This window comes from Leptodactylus fuscus, chromosome 3 (genome assembly GCF_031893055.1).
Source record: "Leptodactylus fuscus isolate aLepFus1 chromosome 3, aLepFus1.hap2, whole genome shotgun sequence".
Taxonomy (NCBI): domain Eukaryota; kingdom Metazoa; phylum Chordata; class Amphibia; order Anura; family Leptodactylidae; genus Leptodactylus; species Leptodactylus fuscus.
In genome coordinates, this window is record NC_134267.1 from 228,586,812 (window position 1) to 228,606,829 (window position 20,018).

Genomic DNA, 20,018 nt, shown 5'->3' on the forward strand with positions numbered 1-20,018 from the left:
TGGGAATTGACACTATTGATGGCTATTTTTAGGTTCAGTGAGGCTGGGTTCACACAGGGTTTCTTGGGCCGGATTTTGACACGGAGGCCGCCTCAGAATCTGGTCCAAAAAATGGCTAGCAGTGCACTGGCATCCAGTCGCGGCATTCTGCTCCGGATTAGGCCCAAATGAATGGGCCTAGTTGGGAGGGAGGCGTTGCACCGTGGACGCTGCGGCAGATTCCACTGTGGAATCCGCATCAAGAAAGGGCAGGTCAGTGAACAGTGTAAGTAAATAAATAATACGTAACCAGTGAACTGTATTGGGTCTTTAATGCTCCCATGTTGGAATGATCTACCAGACACGTGGGGGTTGTCTTTCGCTCTCATTTCAATAATTAACAATTCCTCATAACTAAAAAGTACCAAATTGCTAAACTTAGTGCACTGTGAATGGTTAACTCTTTCTGTCTCTGGTGGAACCTAAATTGGAATCACTGGCAAAATAATCTTCTAAATTTATAGAACACTGAGTGGAATGTATCAAATCCTCTTTACTAGTTTGCTGGTGTATAGAGGAGATATTGTAGGGTAAATTTTACACAAGGCCCTTACTTGCACATGTAGATCTCCATTCAGGCACTCGGACATGCATCTGATTTATGAGGTCAGAAACTCTTCATTAATCTTTAATTTCCTTGCGTTAGACTTAATAAATCTGCCCCAGTGACTTAAACTAATAGACATGGCCAATGGCGTAACTAAAGTTTTGTGGGCTTTGGAAGGTAGCTCCCTATAGATCAATGCATGGTTTTCATAAAACTTAATAGCATCATCCGGGAATATAAACCCAGCCAAAATAACTTCTCCAAACCAAAGGCAATAGGGACTCTTATTATTGTTATTAGGTTTTATGAAAACCATGCATTGATCTACAAGAAACTACCTTCCACAACGTGGTGGTAGAGCAAGTTTCTATTTAACACCAACAAGTTCTTATTCCTTACCCCTAACTCTTAGTAGGGTATATACAGTTGCGTAACTACCGCCATAGCAGCAGAGGCAGCTGCCACAGGGCCCGGGACATTAGAGACCCGGTGACAGCCCTACCGCTGCTATCATTATACTCAGGGGTCTTTTTGGACCCCCAAGTATAATGATTGGTGGACCGGGAGAGGTAAGAAACATTAAAAACACTGTTACTTACCTCTCCACGATTCGTGCAGACTTTGGCCTAGTCGTCTGACGTCTCATGACCCTGGCCTGCGTCCCAGGTCATGTGATGTTTGATGTCATTCGGAGGCCGACATCGTAGGAGCCGGGAGATAGGTGAGTAACAGGTTTTTTTATGTTTTTCTCCCCCTTGGTCTCCGATTATTATACTCTGGGGTCTGAAAAGACTCCAGAGTATAATAATTGTTTATGGGTGTCCACAGTGGGACATAGTACATGTCCCCACATCTCTGCCCCCAGATTCATGTCCCCACATCTCTGCCCCCAGATTCATGTCCCCCATCTCTGCCCCCAGATTCATGTCCCTCCATCTCTGCCCCGTTTCATGTCCTCTCCATCTCTGCCCCCAGATTCATGTCCCCACATCTCTGCCCCCAGATTCATGTCCCACATCTCTGCCCCAGATTCATGTCCCTCCATCTCTGCCCCCAGATTCATGTCCCCCATCTCTGCCCCCAGTTTCATGTCCACTCCATCTCTGCCCCCAGATTCATGTCCCTCCATCTCTGCCCCCAGATTCATGTCCCCACATCTCTGCCCCCAGTTTCATGTCCACTCCATCTCTGCCCCCAGATTCATGTCCCTCCATATCTGCCCCCAGATTCATGTCCCCACATCTCTGCCCCCAGATTCCTGTCCCTCCATCTCTGCCCCCAGATTCATGTCCTCTCCATCTCTGCCCCCAGTGTCATGCCGTCCTCTCCATCTCTTCCCCCAGTGTCATGCTGTCCTCTCCTTCATCTGCCCCCAGATTCACGTTCCACCTCCACATTAAACTTACCTTCTCCTCCGCTCCCTCGCCGCTCTCTGCCCGCCTCTCTCACTGACACATGCGGCTGAAGGAAGGAGCTGACACAGGTCAGCTCCTCGCTTCGCCGCTGCCCGCCTCTCTCCCTGACACATGCGGCTGAAGCTGCTCGCGTGCTCGCTTCGCCGCTGCGTCTCTCTCTCGCTGACACATGCGGCTGAAGCGAGGAGCTGACCTGTGTCAGCTCCTCGCTTCGCCGCTGCCGCCGGCTCCTGGCTTGTACATCGCGTCTACATCTCTGTCTCTGGACGCAGATCTGAGTTGAAATCGGGACATACCTCCCTCCAACCGGGACCGCGGGACATGTCACCCAAATCGGGACTGTCCCGCGGAAATCGGGACGGTTGGGAGGTATGCTATTGCCTTAGAACTTCTATGCCCTGTTTTCTACACCAGTCTTGATCCATTCATTGAGTAATGCAAAATACACCACAATTATTAAAGGAATTCTATCATTAGAATCCCTTATTTCAGTACTACCACATCGAAATAGCCTTAAGAAAGGCTATTCTTCCTCTACCTTTAGAATTCTCCTCAGAGCCGCCGTTCCAGTGATATTCCGGGTTTTCTTGAGAGTCTCCAGACAGCACAGGGAGCGGTCTCCTGTGCTGCCTAAAGACACTCCAGTGATGCTCTTCTTCTTCTACAGCTGTGCGTCCTGCTGTGTTTTGCTCCAGCGAGACTGCTCTGTAACGGCATTCAACGAATAAGTGATGCTGGTACAGAGCTACTGAGCATGCTCAGTACTCCATAGAACTGCACGAACATACTGTGCATGCGCAGTACACTTATGTAGCAGCGACAGAAAAATAGCCGACAAGACAAACGCAGTTGACTGTTGCCGAAAGCAGGGCCGACTGCATATGTCTTGTTGGCCATTTTCCTGTGGCTGCTACATGAGGGAATGCAGTCTCGGCGGAAGAAGACACAGAAGGACGCGTGTGGCTGTCGAAGAAGGGTGTCGTTGGAGAGTCTTCAGGCAACACAGGGGATGCCCCCTGTGCTGTTTGAGCACAGGGGGACCGACCCCAGTGCTGTCTGGAGACTCATTTGCATATGGAGAAAATTGGGAATATCACCAGAATGGCGATCCCGATCTCGATCGTGAAATTTGCTCGATCGCCGATCGGAATCCGATTTTTTCCGATCCCGATCTTCAACCCTAGTCAATGCTTTTCCATGGGAAAAGTCACTTTTAGGGTTGAGCCGATCTTGAGATAACCTCCGATCTCGATCCCACTGGAAAAGATCGGGTCGGAATTCTGATCGCGATTGTGAAATTTACTCAATCGCCAATCGGAATCCGATCTTTTCCAATCCCGATCGCTCAACCCTAGTCACCAGTTTTCTGACATAGATGACGTAACACATTTCATCCCATTGTTTCAATATCATGGTGGAAATCTTCTGTCTTTTATTGTCCATTTCTAGGTTCAGTGTCCCTTTAAGATGAGAAATATATGGTCTATTTTTTTGGATACAATTATATGAACCTCTAAGTATTAGAACTACAAATGTCTAGAACATCCTGTATAATATGTCTACTAGTGAATGGACTTGTATTGTCCTCCATTATAATACATTGTAAGGCCACTGGTATCACCACCCACTGACAAATTTGCTCTAGAATCGAGGCAATGCACACATCATTTGCTGTTTTGGTGCATTCGTTATTCCAAAAATAGATGACAGGTCCACATCGGTCACCCCTGGAGGGAGGCGGAAGGTGAATTTCTGGAGTAGGCTTGTAAAAAAGATAAAGAACTCCATCTTGGCGAGTGTTTCCCCAGCACAGGCTCTGCGACCTGAAACAGAAGGATAAGTCACAGGTTTATATTGAGACCTGAAAATACTAACAGACCGCACATTCAGGCCCGCAGGGTGGCTCAGTGGTTACATTGTAGTGACACTCAACTTCAACATTCTAATTTGACCATAAATTTGAGCCATTGACTTTGAGCGTACATTGACACGATATTGATAAATATTGTATACTGTGTAGAGATGAGCGAACAGTAAAATGTTCGAGGTTTGATATTCGTTTCGAGTAACCGCTCAATATTCGACTACTCGAATCGAATATCGATTATAGTCTATGGGGGGAAAACGCTCGTTTCAGGGGTAGGCAACATTCAATCAAATTATACTTACCAAGTCCACGAGTGAGGGTCGGGCTGGATCCTCCGAGAAATCTTCTCCGTGCAGCATCTTCCGGCTCTGAATTCACTCTGCCAGGCATCGGGCCTGGGGAGAGCCGACTGTGCATGCCCGCACTACAAGAAAATGGCCGCTTACAGTCAAAACGGTCATTTTCTTGTAGCGTGGGCATGCGCAGTCGGCTCTGCCCAGGCCCGATGCCTGGCAGAGTGAATTCAGAGCCGGAAGACGCCGCGGGGACGCTGCACGGAGAAGACTTCTAAAGGTAGGAGAAGACCCAGCGTTGATTGGCCAACTGTATAGCATTCGGCCAATCAATGCTGGTTCTGCATCAAACTTTTCCATTCGAATAGCGAGTGGTACTCGATCGAGTACGAGTATTTCGAACACTGTAGTATTCGATCCAATACCTACTGGATCGAATACTACTCGCTCATCTCTAATAATGTGGTTTGCACTTAGATAAGATAAGAATTAAGGCTGAGGGTTATTCATAATCCCCCCCCCCCCGCTCATCTGATGTAGAGGTGCAAGTCCTGTTTTGTGACACAAGCCACCAAACAGTAAATGCCCCTGTTAGTGTTACTGTATGTGGGCCTATAACAGGGGTCTTAAATGTATAGGGGGCTTGCAATAGGGGTCATTACAGTATGGGAGCCTGTAACATGGGTTCTTACTGTATTGGATGGCAGCTGGGGAAGGTAAGTGAACTTGGTCATTACTTGTTGGAGCAGCATCGGACCCCCTAAGTTCATGGGCCCCAGCCTTTAAAGGTGATGCCAACAAATGAGAAAACACAACTTACCTGTACTTGGTTTCAATAATATTATTATTATTATTATTATTATTATTATTATTATTATTATTATTATTATTATTATTATTATTTTTTATTTTAGTTTATCTTTCACAAACGCCATATTTCTTACCGGCAGAAAATGGCATGAAGGCCTCTTTCTTCATGAAGTTTCCATTGCCATCAAGAAAATGATTTGGGTAGAAATCATCCGGTCTTTCAAACTGCGTCTTGTCTCTCAATACAGATGTCAACAATGGAATTATGAAGGTCCCCTGTGACAATGGTTATCAAAAAATTATAAATTAATGTATAAAATGGTCCAATAAGCTCTTAAGAGTAGTAATACTTGGGGCTACATTGTACTAAGGTAGTGGTCCTAGCAGGACTACCCCGACCATACACAGGACTCTATTACAATATATGGACACTATAATAACCACAACATATTGACATCAATTAGCCAGACTGGAAAATTGTTGGCAAGGGGATTTGGTGGACCATGTATTATTTGGTCACCCATTCATTTGAGGTATACAGCTGACCAGGCCAATGTGTTTCACAGATGTGGCATAAGCTTTTAGACACTTCATGATCTACCGCTCCTCCATACTTTCTTTATATCTGAGTATCTTTAAGACTAAGGCCACACATGGCGGGTCCACTGCAGGATGTCCACCACCACCATCAGTGAATACACCCGCAGCAGCAAATGGGTTTTACACCAATTATAAAGGTTGAGAACCGCACTGAACCCAAATAAATGTCTGATAGATATGGGTCCCACTTCTGGCTCTATGGTCTTTAGTAGAGATGAGCGAGCAGTATTCGATCGAGTAGGTATTCGATCGAATACTACGGCATTCAAAATACTCGTACTCGATTGAGGACCACTAGCTATTCGAATGGAAAAATTCGATGCAGAGCCAGCATTGATTGGCCGAATGATATACAGTCGGTCAATCAATGCTGGTTCTTCTCCCACCTTTAGAAGTCTTCTCCTCGCTGCGTCCCTGCGGCATCTTCGGGCTCTGAATTCACTCTGCCAGGCATCGGGCCTGGGCAGAGCCAACTGCGCATGCCCACGCTACAAGAAAATGGCCGCTTTGACTGTAAGCGGCCATTTTCTTGTAGTGCGGGCATGCGCAGTCGTCTCTGCCCAGGCCCGATGCCTAGCAGAGTGAATTCATTGCCGAATGACGACGCGGGGATGCTGCGCGGAGAAGACTTCTCGGACTCGGAGAATCCAGCCCGACCCTCATTCGTGGACTTGGTAACTTCAGTTTGATCAAATGATGCCTACCCCTGAAATGAGCATTTTCCCCCCATAGAGTATAATAGGATTCAATATTCGAGTAGTCGAAAATTGAGGGGCTACTCGAAACGAATATCGAGTTTTTAACTACTCGCTCAACTCTAGTCTTTAGGACTCTATGGGCCCATTTTACAGATTTATACAATGTAGGCCGGTAATATTCTTAAATCTTCAATAGGGCTTCTCTTGAATCTTCATTGATAATAAGCTAAAAATAAAGCAAGTAGAATATGGTTCTTACTTTTGGAATAAAATATCCTTTAAAGGTGACATCTTTGGTTGTTTCGTGAGTCAGACTCAAGGGCACAATATCACCGAACCTCTGGATTTCATGGATTACTGCATTTGTAAAGGGCATTTGTCCTCGGTGGCTGTACAAGGGCTGGGCAGAGCCAATGACTCTTGAAATCTCCTCCTGGACCTTCTCTAAGTAAAATAAAGAGGAAATCATACAAATTTTAAAATCTACTATTTTTTAAGGTCTTTTTAATCAGTTCTCAGAGTTGTTTTTAAATTTTTCTATCTTACAACAATGTATGGTTGATGTGCATTAGAGAATGAAAAAACCTGAAAATGTCTCAGAGAGCCAAAGTTTTTGTAGATTTTGTCCCAAATGAAGACTCAGTACCTTTGTGTAAGTGCTCGTTCACATCTGCGGCCCGGCACTCCGTACTTAGGTTTCCGTTTCCTGCCTAAAACACAGGCAGGATACGGAAACCTGCAGAGTCTCTCTCACCCATTCATTTGAATGGGTGAGAGAGATGTCTGGCCGTGCGCGGCGGTGAGCGTTTTAGGCTCTCCGCCGCGAAACCGGGTTTTATAATCCGGACACAGAGTCGGACATGCAGTACTCTGTGTCCGGATAAAAATTCCGGTTTCGCGGCGGAGAGCCTAAAACGCTCACCGCCGCGCACGGCCGGACCCGGTCTATGGTTTCCGTCTTCTGGCATGCAGAAGACGAAAACCATAGAACGGAGACCCCAAACGCAGGTGTGAACCCAGCGTAAGTCACCAATTAAACGTGGATGTTCTCCAGGTCTTTGACTAACGATCTCATCTGCTGGATCAGCGCTATAGACTACAATACACATGTATTGCATTCTATGGAGGAAGTCAGCCTATGCATCTGCATTGTCTGACCTCTTCACTTCTGGGCAGTATCAACCAGGTACAGGGGGCTTCTAGCAGCCCAGTTTCACTGGCCAGACCCTGGGCTGCAGAAGATACATATTGGTACCCCTTAATCTTGCAGCAGGGGTGCAGAGGGAGACATGAAGCATGGTGGAACCCCTTAGATGCCGCGTTCATGTTTGACTGTGGCATCCAAGTGGGTTAAAACCCACAATCGGAGCTGTTCTCCGACCAGGAGTTATGTAACAGCTAACACCCACTCCCAATGCCATGGGCAATCATGAAGGGGTTAAAGGGTTGGCTGCTGATTGGCAGCATGCATAGCATTGTGGGTGACGTCACATTCCCAGATTTCCTTGCCCCATGTCCTAACATATGTAGCAGCCATTTTAGGAAAACATGCAATTTGTTACCACTAAGCATGAGGAAATACGGATTCGATGCAAATCGAATATTTCCTGAAATTTGGATCAAAGTTCACTTCATCAGCTTTGATTCGCTTATCTCTAATTATTACACCTCATCAAGTCTCTCTTGTATTCATTATTTTGGAACAGTTGGTAAGTAGAGATGAGCGAGTAGTACTCGATCGAGTAGGTATTCGTTCGAATACTGCGGTATTCGAAATACTCATACTCGATCGAGTACCACTCGCTGTTCGAATGTAAAAGTTCGATGCAGAACCAGCGTTGATTGGCCGAATGCTATACAGTCGGCCAACCTGGTTCTTCTCCTACTTTTAGAAGTCTTCTCCGTGCAGCTTCCCCGCGGCGTCTTCCGGCTCTGAATTCACTCTGCCAGGCATCGAGCCTGGGCAGAGCAGACTGCGCATGTCCTCTTGTAGTGCGGGCATGCGCAGTTGGCTCTGCCCAGGCCCGATGCCTGGCAGATTGAATGAAGAGCCGGAAGACGCCGCGGGGACGCTGCAAGGAGAAGACTGCTCGGAGGACCCAGCCCGACCCTCAATCGTGGACTTGGTAAGTATAATTTGATCGAACGTTGCCTACCCCTGAAACGAGCATTTTCCCCCCATAGACTATAATAGGGTTCGATATTCGATTCGAGTTGTCGAATATTGAGGGGCTACTCGAAACGAATATCGAACCTCGAACACTTTACTGTTCGCTCATCTCTATTGGTAAACCAAAAGTTGAGAACATCTTAGATACCTTGGATTTCTGGATATTTTATCATCAGTAGAAGTCCCCAGCGCAGTGTTGTGGAAGATGTCTCCATTCCTGCAGAAAACAAGTTCCTTACAACACTTGTCAAATTGCCATTGTGAAAATATGATTGAGGGTTCCCAGCCTCCTGCAATATAATCCAGTATACAAAGTTATGATCTATACATCTAACAGATATAAATCTATACAGTACAAACCTGCCATGAGACAATGTATTATTAGACATAGCACTCACTTTCACTGACTGGGTTATCAACAGGGGCATGACTAAAGGATCATGGGTGCGAAGGTTCAGCTCATCCCCCCCCCACCACCACCTACTTCCTTCCAACTGTCCTTGTCTGGTCATGCCTTGTCTTCCAAAGCATGACCAAATATCGTAACCCCTTCACTAATGGAAGTGAATGGAGTCACATTGTGTTGCAGCTTGCAACCATGCACTGCTCAATCTTTTTGGGACTAGAAACAGCAGTCGTAGCACCCTCAGAATCGTAATGCAACTCTATTCACTTACATTAGTGAAGGAGGTAAAGTCTTTGGTCCTGTAATGGGAGTTGCTTCCAAAATTGATGTATAACGCTAGCCTAAGTTTCAGTTGCATTGCTGGGTTTCTTAAGTGACCCATTGATGCAGCAAAGCAATAATGCCCTCCTTGTACCCTTCACACAAGCAATAATCTTCTCCACAGTAGTGCACCCTTCAGTTAATATTCCCCCAACCCACGTAGCTAATCATTCCTAATAGGGCCCAGTTCTATTATGTAATAGCTCCCCAAAAGTAATTGCTCCTAATAGGGTCTGCCTCCCACAGGTAATATTCTGTATAGGTAATAGTGCCCCCTACAGGTAATATTGGCCTTTCATATAGGTTATAGCGCCCTAATTGTCTCCCCAACACAGGTAATATTCCCCCATAGGTAATAGTTCACTGAGAGCGCCCCACCACATACACGTAGTCTTCTGCAAGGAGGGCCTGTGGGGCCACCTAGCCTAGGAGCCTGGTTGCAAGCTTGGAATGAATCACTGTGTCAGCCCGTGTAGCCCCAGAACTGAGTGTAGATCTAATAGTGATAGATACATAGTGTGTCACCCCCCCCACACACACACACACACACACACACACAACTGAACTGGATTTCATTTTACTTCAGCCATTTATTCTCTGGGTTAATATAACATCATGCCATAAGATGACGTACTGTATATGGATCTGTACCTCTTTTTGTTTTACGAGGAATGCATCAATGAAACTTCTCTGATCGTTCTCGTCCAAATTCTTCAGATGTTCTACAAAGGTCTTTGTAATAAACTCACGTTGTTCCTCTATATTTTTCAGAATTGTTTGGTGACTTCCAGGAAAAAGCTCCAGAAATGGTAAAATGTTATATAGCTGGAAAAATAAAATGAGAAATAAAATATCAAAAATATGCTTGAATAAGTGTCATCGGAATATTGTTCAGATTGATCTAACTGGAACTATTCTAAATACTACAACTGCATTGTTTGTGTAGCCCTTACTTATCCTGCAGCTCTATACTAAGGTTATCACATCAGACTCAATGGATCACATTGTCTAATTTCTTATGGCTCTATTACCCAAGTCAATGATCAGGAATGAGCATTTACAGGAACACTTTTTCCCAGTGCCCCTGACTAGTCTACAAACGAGATGACCTGGATGACCTGACCGGTTTTAGCACCAAAGTCTCCACTCACAGGTATGGTTTCAATACTCTGTAATAGCAACCAGTTTTCAAAATGAGACAGTACAGTCAGGCCTGATAGCATACTCAACTGTATAGCTACAGATATTACCAGTAAGTTGCTTGGCTGTACAATTAGAGATATAAACAGTAGGATGCACAATTGTATAGCTAGAGATAAAACCTGTAGAATGTGAGGCTCTATAGCTAGAAGTATACCCAGTGGGATGTTTGGCTGTATAACTAGAGATATAACCAGTAAGATACTCAGTTGTATAGCTATAGGTATAGTCAGGAGGATGCTTGACTGTATAGCTCGAGGTATAACCAGTAGGATGCTTGTTTGTATAGAAAGAGATATAGACAGTAAGATGCTTGGTTGTATAGCTAGAGATATAACCATTAGGATGCTTGGTTGTATAGCTAGAGATATAACCAGTATGATGCTTGGTTGTATAGCTAGAGATATAACCAGTAGGATGCTCAGTTGTATAGCTAGAGGTACAACTAGTAGAATGCTTGACTATGTAGCTAGAGGCATAACCAGAAACAACAGAGAGATTGTGATCCTGCTGTATAGTCAGGAGGATGCTTGACTGTATAGCTCGAGGTATAACCAGTAGGATGCTTGTTTGTATAAATAGAGATATAGACAGTAAGATGCTTGGTTGTATAGCTAGAGATATAACCAGTAGGATGCTTGTTTGTATAGATATAGGTACAACTAGTAGAATGCTTGACCATATAGTTAGAGGCATAACCAGAAGGAACAGAGAGATTGGGATCCCGCTTTATAGTCAGGAGGATGCTTGACTGTATAGTTTGAGGTATAACCAGTAGGATGCTTGTTTGTATAGATAGAGATATAGGCAGTAAGATGCTTGGTTGTATAGCTAGAGGTACAACCAGTAGAATGCTTAACTATATAGCTAGAGGATAGAGGTTGAGCTAGAGGTCGTATAGCTAGAGGCATAACCAGAAGGAACAGAGAGATTGGGAACCCACAGTATAGAGAAGTGGTGAGGCCACATCTAGAACATTGTGCTCAGCTCTGAAGATCCCACTTACAAAAAGACACAGATACAATAGAATGGGAGCAAAAATAGGCTACAAAAATAGTCGAGGATCTTAGGGCCCCTTCACACGGCTGATACGCTGGCTGCTTTAGAACGTGTAAACGTTCCATAGCAGCGGCGTCTAAAGCAGATCGCATTGTTTTCTATGGGAGCCGGCAGACGCGCGCTCGCCATAGAAAACAATGGGAACTGCTTTAGAAGCCGCTGCTACGGAACGTTTACACGTTCTAAAGCAGCCAGCGTATCAGCCGTGTGAAGGGGCCCTTAGACATAAAACATATTAGAAGAAACTTAAAGAATTTAATATAAGGCCCTGGGAAAGAAGGGACATGATAAAAACTTGTAAATAAATTTAGGGGAAACGTCAGAAGGAATGTCAGTAAATATTAGTTGGAAAGAGTAGTTGAGGCTTGGAACAAACTTCTAGCCGATATGGCTGTGAAGTCTACATTATGTGAGCCTGGCTGGGGTAAACTCATTTCTATCCTAAGATAAGATATTAATAATATAAGGGAAGACTATTTGGACCAGGGAGTGGGGGGCTATAGCTAAAACCCTATTCTCAAGATGATGACTTTCTCCTAAATAACCATCCTCTAACATTTTTTTTAATGTCTTAGGAAATTCACCAGATTTGCATTTTACATCAACAGCAAGTAAAGATATGTACAATATGGAAGACCATTAATATTACCAAAGTCATTTTCGATCCTGATAATCTAGCATTCTCATTTATTAGAGTCAGTAGTCTCTGAAATTGGGGGTCATCATAGTCCATTCGATACCCGAGTAAAATTGATACAATTATATTTGCCGCACAAGCATTCAGGATCATCGTATTGTCAAATGGTTTTCCTAAAAGTGATAGTAAAAAAACAATTTTAGAGATGATGTAAGAAAATTTTGATCTAACTTAGAGTCATCCAATACTTAACAGGAAACACCGCCAATGATGATAGTGAGAGGGTCGAGTAATGATCTGTTCAAAGAAATAACCATGCACAGTCAGCTGAAGAGACAATGCCATGAGAGCAGGGAACCTGGATGAGTAGATGACAACAGGATGCCAGAAGCTTCCTCTTCAGGGACCATCATGGAAAGCATCCTATAAGTCTCAGCTCACACAAGTCAACATATTTTTTAGTCAAAGAAGTGGATTCCAAAGGGAGCAAATGTATTCACTTTACACTTTGTTAACCTTAGGATTTATATTGGAGCCCAAACGGTTTAGTTGTTGCAGAATCTTACTCACAAAATTCTGGATCATCGGGGTCATGAGAATTCCCTACCTTTCAAAGAAGCTAAGACATTTGTCAGGTGGACACATTCATCAGCAATTTTTTCTTCGATTGTACTCTTTCCCATGCCAAAATCACGCAAGGTGCTTATTGTAAATCGTCTCATCACCTTCCAGTTTTCACCTTGAGAAAAAAGGAGTCCTAAAATGTGTAAGAGACAGAACAGGAATATATTTCAGAATTTAAAGGGGTATTCACACGTCGCATACTCACCAGTCTTCGTTGCTGTAAATTCTTCTGTCTTCTGGCTTTGTTGCGTCATTGGTGGGCGGGGTTACATATGCAAAGCCAGCGGCGAGATGCTAGTGAGACCAGGGTAGCCTTCACAGTGCAACTACAGACCTGGCATCCGCTGTAATAGTTACAGCGGATGCCGGGGAGTGTAGACGCCGGCACAGATGCCTGCAACATCGCTATGTGCCTGCCCTGCATGAAGCCAGCAGCGGCAGGAGCTCCTGTTATTCCGCTCCTCCGCCTCCCCCTCCCCTCTGGAATAGCAGCATCGCTTCTGCTGCTGCTGGCTTCATGCAGGGCAGGCACATAGCGATGTTGCAGGCATCTGTGCCGGCATCTACACTCCCCGGCATCCGCTGTCAATAGAGAGGCAGATGCCGGGGAGTGTAGACGCCAGCACAGTCTGTATTGGCAGTCCCTTCCTCCCAAAGGGTAAACTACTCCCCCTCCCACCAGGCTCGCTCCCGTGTACTTAGCCCCTCCTCCCTCCCCCCATAAAACAGCGGACACATCACTTGACTTATGACCAGATAAGTCAAGGGATGTGTCAAAAAAAAAAAAATGAATAAAGTGATATAGTGGACAAACAAAGCAGTTTTGCTGAAGCAACGTATTTAGGAAAAGTCTTACATTCACATTAACAAGCAGTATAGATAGGATCCTTGTGATGGGACAACCCCTTTAAGATTAAAAATTTTTCGGTTTTACAATACATTAATGCTGATGAAGGCATTTGGGGGTCTGTGTCTATCTGTACTAGTTTTAAATAGGTTGTTCTACTCGCTGTTATCAGCCCGTTTCTGTTTTTGCTGTAATTTGACCTTGCATCGCAACATTAATAGTGTAGAAACAAAGCAATTTACATTTCTATTCACTTTTCCTCACCTCAACTAACTATTCTTGAGTTATCCATTGGGTTCCTCTTCCAACCTGTCCTAGCCTCCTGGTTGACGTTATGCACCACTGGTTCACCATTCAGACCTGTGATTGGGCCTCAGCAGTCCTATGGGTTGCACCTATGCATAAGCATGCACCTAAGCATCATGACATCAGTGCACTTCATGTGACCCACGAGGCCCAATCACAGACCTGAAAGGTGACCTCAGACTGGCAGGAAACACACTACTTTTCTTATATTTCATGGGGGTTCTAACAATCGGAATCGTATTAACCATTTTTCCATAGAAAACATTTCAAGCTGGCGCTGGAGCAGGTGCAGTAGCGCGCCAGAGGGGTGCGTGAGTTCAATAAAAACCGCCGATGATGGAAGCGGTGAATAAGCAGGAGGAGGGGGGCTTGGAGGCACAAGGAAGAGTGGTGGGCGTCCAGAAGCTATGATGCTAAGGGGTGCACAGAACGCCCACCGTCCACGATTGAGCTCATTTGCATATTGATTTCCACGGTAAGAAACAAAACGAGTATTCAGGCATATCTTTAGCTCCTAACATGTTAATCTAATGATAGAGCCCCTTGAACTGCTGAAATGTTGGCACCATGACTGCATATTATAGCTAACTCTGTAATGAGATTATGGTGGTAGAAAATTATATAAAGGTATACGGACAATGAACAACTGAAAAATTTGCTGTAGTCAACATTTGGCAATGGGTGGTGGTGGCGCAACTAAACCATTGTCGCAGGGTCCAGGATTGTGGCCTCTGACATTATCTCCGAAGAGCCAGGAACACTATTGTAGGAACATTATGTAATGGTCTTTTTATAATTAACTTTGCAGTTAAAGAACAGAAATGGAAGTATTAACTTACTGCAAAGTTAAGTATAAGAAAATAAAGCTACATAATATTCCTTCAATTCTTAGAATAGAATTGGGGAGAAAACATAACTTAGGGAGAAAGTACTCACCAACATATGGTTCAGTGCTTTACTGGGGACCTAACCTCAAACATATTCCTGATTGATTCCTTAAAACGACACTCCAGAAAATCTGAGACATTGGGGCAAATTTATAGAATACTGTCGAACTTTGCACTACGAATCCTTTTCCTAGTATTAGACATATTTATGAATCTATTATATGGCCTTTTCATAAATCTTCCTTCATTTCCGACCCATCAAAATTCTGGCTTACTTCTCCAGTGGGCCAAAAAATCTTTCTCTACACTTGGGCTCCAAAATTCTGTCTCAATTTAAACTTTAACTAAGTTTACACCAGAGGGGATGGAGCAATCATAGATCAACAAAAAGATTACATAGGTGTCATCATACCTGAACATTACAACCTCCCTAGCTGGGAGTTCTGGTCCTCTATTGGTGTCTCCAGACTGGTCGACCTGATCTTGAAAAAATGGCTATTGTACTCGATTCGATTTGCCTGATTTATGGATCTGAGAATTCTGAATTTTAGCACATGATTTGGTCCAGTCCACCCATTTGTCTGAGGTGATCCATTGTCTTTCACATGTGATTGAAGTACCTATGCCCTCAGCTCCTTCATTGTACCTATTTAGAGTAGTATTTGAAGACGTGTGATTCCACCACCAAAAATTCTTCCTAAGGGAATTTCTTTTTATGGCTTATAAAGCCATTTCTCTACCCTGGATAGTTGCCAGGCCTCCAATTTTATGAAAGGTTCATATACCACAATCATAAATCCTTTCCAAAAATTTGATAAGATTTAGTCTCATTGGTGGCTACTCCTGATGTGCAGTCACCATAACCGGTGTCTTAATGAGGGTTGACCTCTACAGCCCCTTGTGTACCCTTTAACTCCTCCCTTATGGTCCCCACTCTTGGCCGGGTAATATACACCCCCACCCCATTACTAACTCAACCACATACTGATTATTGCTCATTGTGACATACGTGCTGCTGCCATTGCTTGTTAGTCTTGTGCCGTGGACCATGCAGCTGAAATTGGGAAAAGTTCCAGCAAAACCCTGATTTTTTCAGTCTAGTGCAGATTCATCGCTATCTGCCACAGTGTTGTCAACATCTTGAGTGTGATTTTACACGTTGCTATGTCTGTACTAGCTAACAGTGGGATTAAAACACATGAAAGTATAACTTTTATCGATATCTTACCCATTCCTTTGTCCACTCTCTGAAACATTCTGGCGCCTGCCCTTTCCCCAAACTCTTCGGCGTGGTTGACAAGAGCATCTCTCACAGTTTCATATCCGGCAAGGACCACCATTTTCTTGGGGCCCATGTGAAAAGTGAAGATTGGGCCATATTTCTCTGCGAGCTAAAATACAATATACACCATACAACTGAAAAAAAAATGATGTACATATTGGGGCACATTTATCAATACTGTTGTTTGTAGTCTTAGACATTTTTAGGAACCTGTGTTATGGACCTTCCAAAATATAGGGCAAGAATTCAAATACCATCTGGCAAAAAGTATCGAGACAAATATTTGATGCGAAATGTAACAAAATCTGGAGAATTTACCTCTTACCTCGATTGTTGTAAGGAACAAATATTTGGCACAAAACCCCTACAATTTTTGGCACAACATAAGCAGATCCAAATTATTTTGCATTGACGAGAAAAATATTTGGCACCCAATGGGAATTTTTGGTGCACAAAGTAAATCATCATAAATTCTTTACGCCATTTTAACCAACTTGGTCTACTTTGCGCAAGAAATCTGCGCCATGTTTGTTGTTTCATGAATGTGTCATAAGGTTAGACAATTCCAAACCCCCACCCATTATAAACTACGTCCACTCTGGTGCATATTTTCCAAAAGTGTTATACCTGTCCTATTTCTCTGTTCCTTCCGATGCACACTTTTAATAAATATATGGCGGAAATGCCGCATGCTATAAATTTTGGAGCAAAAGAAGATAGAAAAGTGCTGGACTTCTATTGATAAATATGTCCCATTGTGTCCCACATTACAATGTGCCGGTCCTACAATGGTCCACATTGGAACCAAAAGCTGTTATAGGGGAAGATCCCATGACTTGACAAGGTTCCTTCACTAATATGTCCATGGGTCCTATTAGAGCATACAGGAACAGAGACAGGGGATGGCTTAGTGAGACATTTTATGTTATTGTTGTATCATTACTATTATTCATAGACTCCTAGACATTAGATTTGGGCAAACCTCTAAAGGTTCATTTCAGATCAGATGGTTCAAATGTTTTGGGTAAAATAAGTGGCGGTCCGGTGAAGATGTGCACACAAACAGTTATACTCACCACCGTCATGGTGCCTTCAAGGTCCTCTTCTTGGCTTTTCTGGCCTCCTGGGTATCATCATAGGCCCAGGGGTCACTGCTTAGGGCTGAGTTTAGCGGTGACATTGGGCGCGTTGACGTCATGACAGTTATGTGATGAGGCCCATGATGTTATCAAGGAGGATAGTAGAGAACCCTGAGTTAGTGCTGGATACCATGAAGATACCCAGTAGAGGTACGGGAAGGTAAGTATAACTCTTTACTAAGTTTCCAAATTTCCCGAGTCTCCACTTATTATAGTTAGGAAAACAAACAACCAGAAGATTGGGGTTCAGGTCAAATCCAAAACTTTTTGAACATTTTTGTTGAATCCAGTTTGTTCCTCTCTATCTATAACATCTAAAACACCATAAGTATTGTATAAACAGGGATACGGCCATTGTTATGACTCTACTGATTGATATGCCTTCTTTGGTTTGATGTACAGATATAATGGAATTCTACTGCATTAAGAGAACTAGTCTTTACAAAAAAAACACTTGGTATACTGATGTATAGCAGAGAGCTAAAGAACATTGGGCCCTCTTTCACACCACCAGTTAGATGACGTCCTATGGATACTTTGACCTATGTGTTGAGAACTTTGCCATTAGGACTCACACACAGTGTGACCCAAGCCTTATTCCATATTCCATACCGTAGATTCTTACAGATATGGCACCTCCTTACCTTGAGATAGGTTTCCTGAGGCTTTTTAAAATCCATTATATGTAAATTCCCAATAAGGGGCCAACTTCTGGGTCCGGGAGGGAAATCTGCCGTGTTCCTTTTCTTCCGAACATAAAAAAGATATAAAAGAGTCAAAACCAGCACAAAGTAAGAAGCTAAAGAGAGCTGGAAATCCATTGCTACAACCAGATCTGTATGTGGCCGAGGAACGCAGGGCTGACTCCTTACTGACTCTCTAGCTCCACCTTTTGTACAGAATGCCCCACTAACATAATACAATTATTGACTGGATATACAAGTCGAGGAAACAAGTAGAAGACTTTAAGAACAGTGAGGGACAAAGGTTGTGTATGGACAGCATTAGTGCACGTTGTAAAGGGAGATGAGCAAAAGGCAAAGTATGTTACTTTAACCCCTTCCCCCCACAGGCATTTTTTGATTTTTTTTTTTTTTCGTTCTTGACTCCCCCCTTCCCACTCTCAGAGCCATATGAGGTCTTAATGTTTGTGGGACAAATTGTTCTTCATGATGCCACCATTAATTATTCTGTACAATGTACTGGGAAGCTGGAAAAAAAAAATCAGAATGGGGTGGATTTGAAGAAAAAACTGCATTGTTGCAACTTTTTTTATGGGATTCAGTTTTATGCTGTTCACTGTGCAGCCAAAAAAGGGATGTGACCTGTATTCTATGTTTTTTGTGTTATTCCGAGGATACCTAATAAAGGCCGAGTTCCCACGATTTGCCCGTGGTGGAAAAATCGTGGCATTATACAGTAACTGCAAAGTGGATGGGATTCACGTACATCCCATGTCCACTTTGCATTTAAAACCACAGCGCGGACACGCTGCAATACAGCATGCAAATTATATCTACGGTAATGCCGGCAGCTTTCCCGTAGATACAATGGTAACAGAAAGTCCGCGGAGGAAAACTCCATGAACTTTCTGTTCAAAGCGCTGTGATAAGAACCGCGATGCACTCCCACCGCAGTTTTTCCCGCAGCGCTTTAAAGCATTGCATATCACCCCGTGGGGCCTTAGTCGTATATGGTTTTGTTTACATTGTAACCCCTTAACAAAAGAGGAGAATCTGTTTTATAAATGTTTCTCTTCCTTATCAACAACCCAACAATCATGTAAAAATAGAGAAGTACTCACCTGTACTGATGTGAATGAGGTGCTTTGGTTGTGATAGAAAGCTTCCATACAGTGTCTTTCTTCTATTATCGCCTGCATTCCCTGCACACTGCTTCTCTCCATAGACTTCTATAGACATGAGCTGAGTCGTGTAACCTGCAGTCAGTCTCCAGATAGATAGAGTTACCGAATGAAAGGCAATTTAACAGAAGGAGGGGACTGGTAAACAGCCTGGCCGGACAAGAGGCAGTTCGCCTGTATTATTCATTTATGAGAACAGTACCATGTAAAGTTTGTTACAGTCTGTAGCACTTTTTTCATAAAATTCCCTATTAAAATAAAACTATAGATATGTGTAAAAACACCCAAAAAAAAACCTCCAAAACAAAACAAAAAAAAAAAAACATAAAAGCATTCATATTTATAATCTGAAATAGTAATACATAGACTTTGGTCTAAATTATAGATATTTTTATTGATTATGCGTTTTTGCATACATGTACCTCGTATAATTATGTAGCATGCAATATTGTGATGTTCTTTTGGTGATCACTATACAGTATGTATATTTCGCTCTCCGAATCTGATCCAAAAAATGGGTATCTGCGACTGGATGCCGGTGCAGTGCACCGGCACCCAGTCGTGGCATTCCACTTCGGAATAGGTCAAATGAATAGGCCCAGTTAGGAGGGAGGTGTCGCACCGTGGTGGTGCGGCAGGAAAGGGCAGCTCACTTATTTTTTTCTGTGAGTGGAAGTGAAGGAAGTGAACGGCTCCAATTGAAGTCAATGGTAGCCGTTTTTTGGAGCAGGATTCTGAGGCGGATTCCGTGTCAAAATAGGGTCCAAAAAATCCCATGTGAACTTACTAATAGGGGACCAAAAAACTCTCTACAACATACAAAGAGACCAGCCTTGTACATAGCACATAAATACAGACTTTTAGTGGGGCCAAGAGTTCCAAGTTATGCCTCTGACACAACCCTAAATATATCCTGACTAGGGTTGAGAAAAGATCGGATCCCGATCGGCCATCAAGCAAATTTCATGATCGGGATCGGCTGGAAAATGATCGAAAATCGAATTTTG

The 20,018-nt window shown here is 43.5% G+C and overlaps 1 protein-coding gene across 1 annotated transcript; it reads right to left on the minus strand.

The window, feature by feature from the left end:
- Window positions 1-3,642: 3,642 nt before the first annotated feature.
- On the minus strand, window positions 3,643-17,968 carry LOC142198316 (cytochrome P450 2K1-like). The gene is made up of 9 exons (XM_075269287.1): window positions 17,792-17,968; window positions 15,955-16,117; window positions 12,670-12,819; window positions 12,075-12,235; window positions 9,818-9,991; window positions 8,588-8,729; window positions 6,529-6,713; window positions 5,106-5,247; window positions 3,643-3,824 (listed from the first exon to the last, which is right to left on the minus strand). The coding sequence occupies exons 1-9, from the start codon at window positions 17,966-17,968 to the stop codon at window positions 3,643-3,645; spliced, it is 1,476 nt and encodes a 491-aa protein (XP_075125388.1).
- Window positions 17,969-20,018: the final 2,050 nt, after the last annotated feature.

Coding starts and splice junctions, on each gene's coding strand:
- LOC142198316 (XM_075269287.1), bottom strand. CDS start 17,968: ATGGATTTCCAGCTCTCTTTAGCTTCTTACTTTGTGCTGGTTTTGACT. Junction 16,118..17,791: donor CTCAGGAAACCTATCTCAAG/GTAAGGAGGTGC, acceptor ATTGTATTTTAG/CTCGCAGAGAAATATGGCCC. Junction 8,730..9,817: donor TCCTCGTAAAACAAAAAGAG/GTACAGATCCAT, acceptor ATTATATTGCAG/GAGGCTGGGAACCCTCAATC.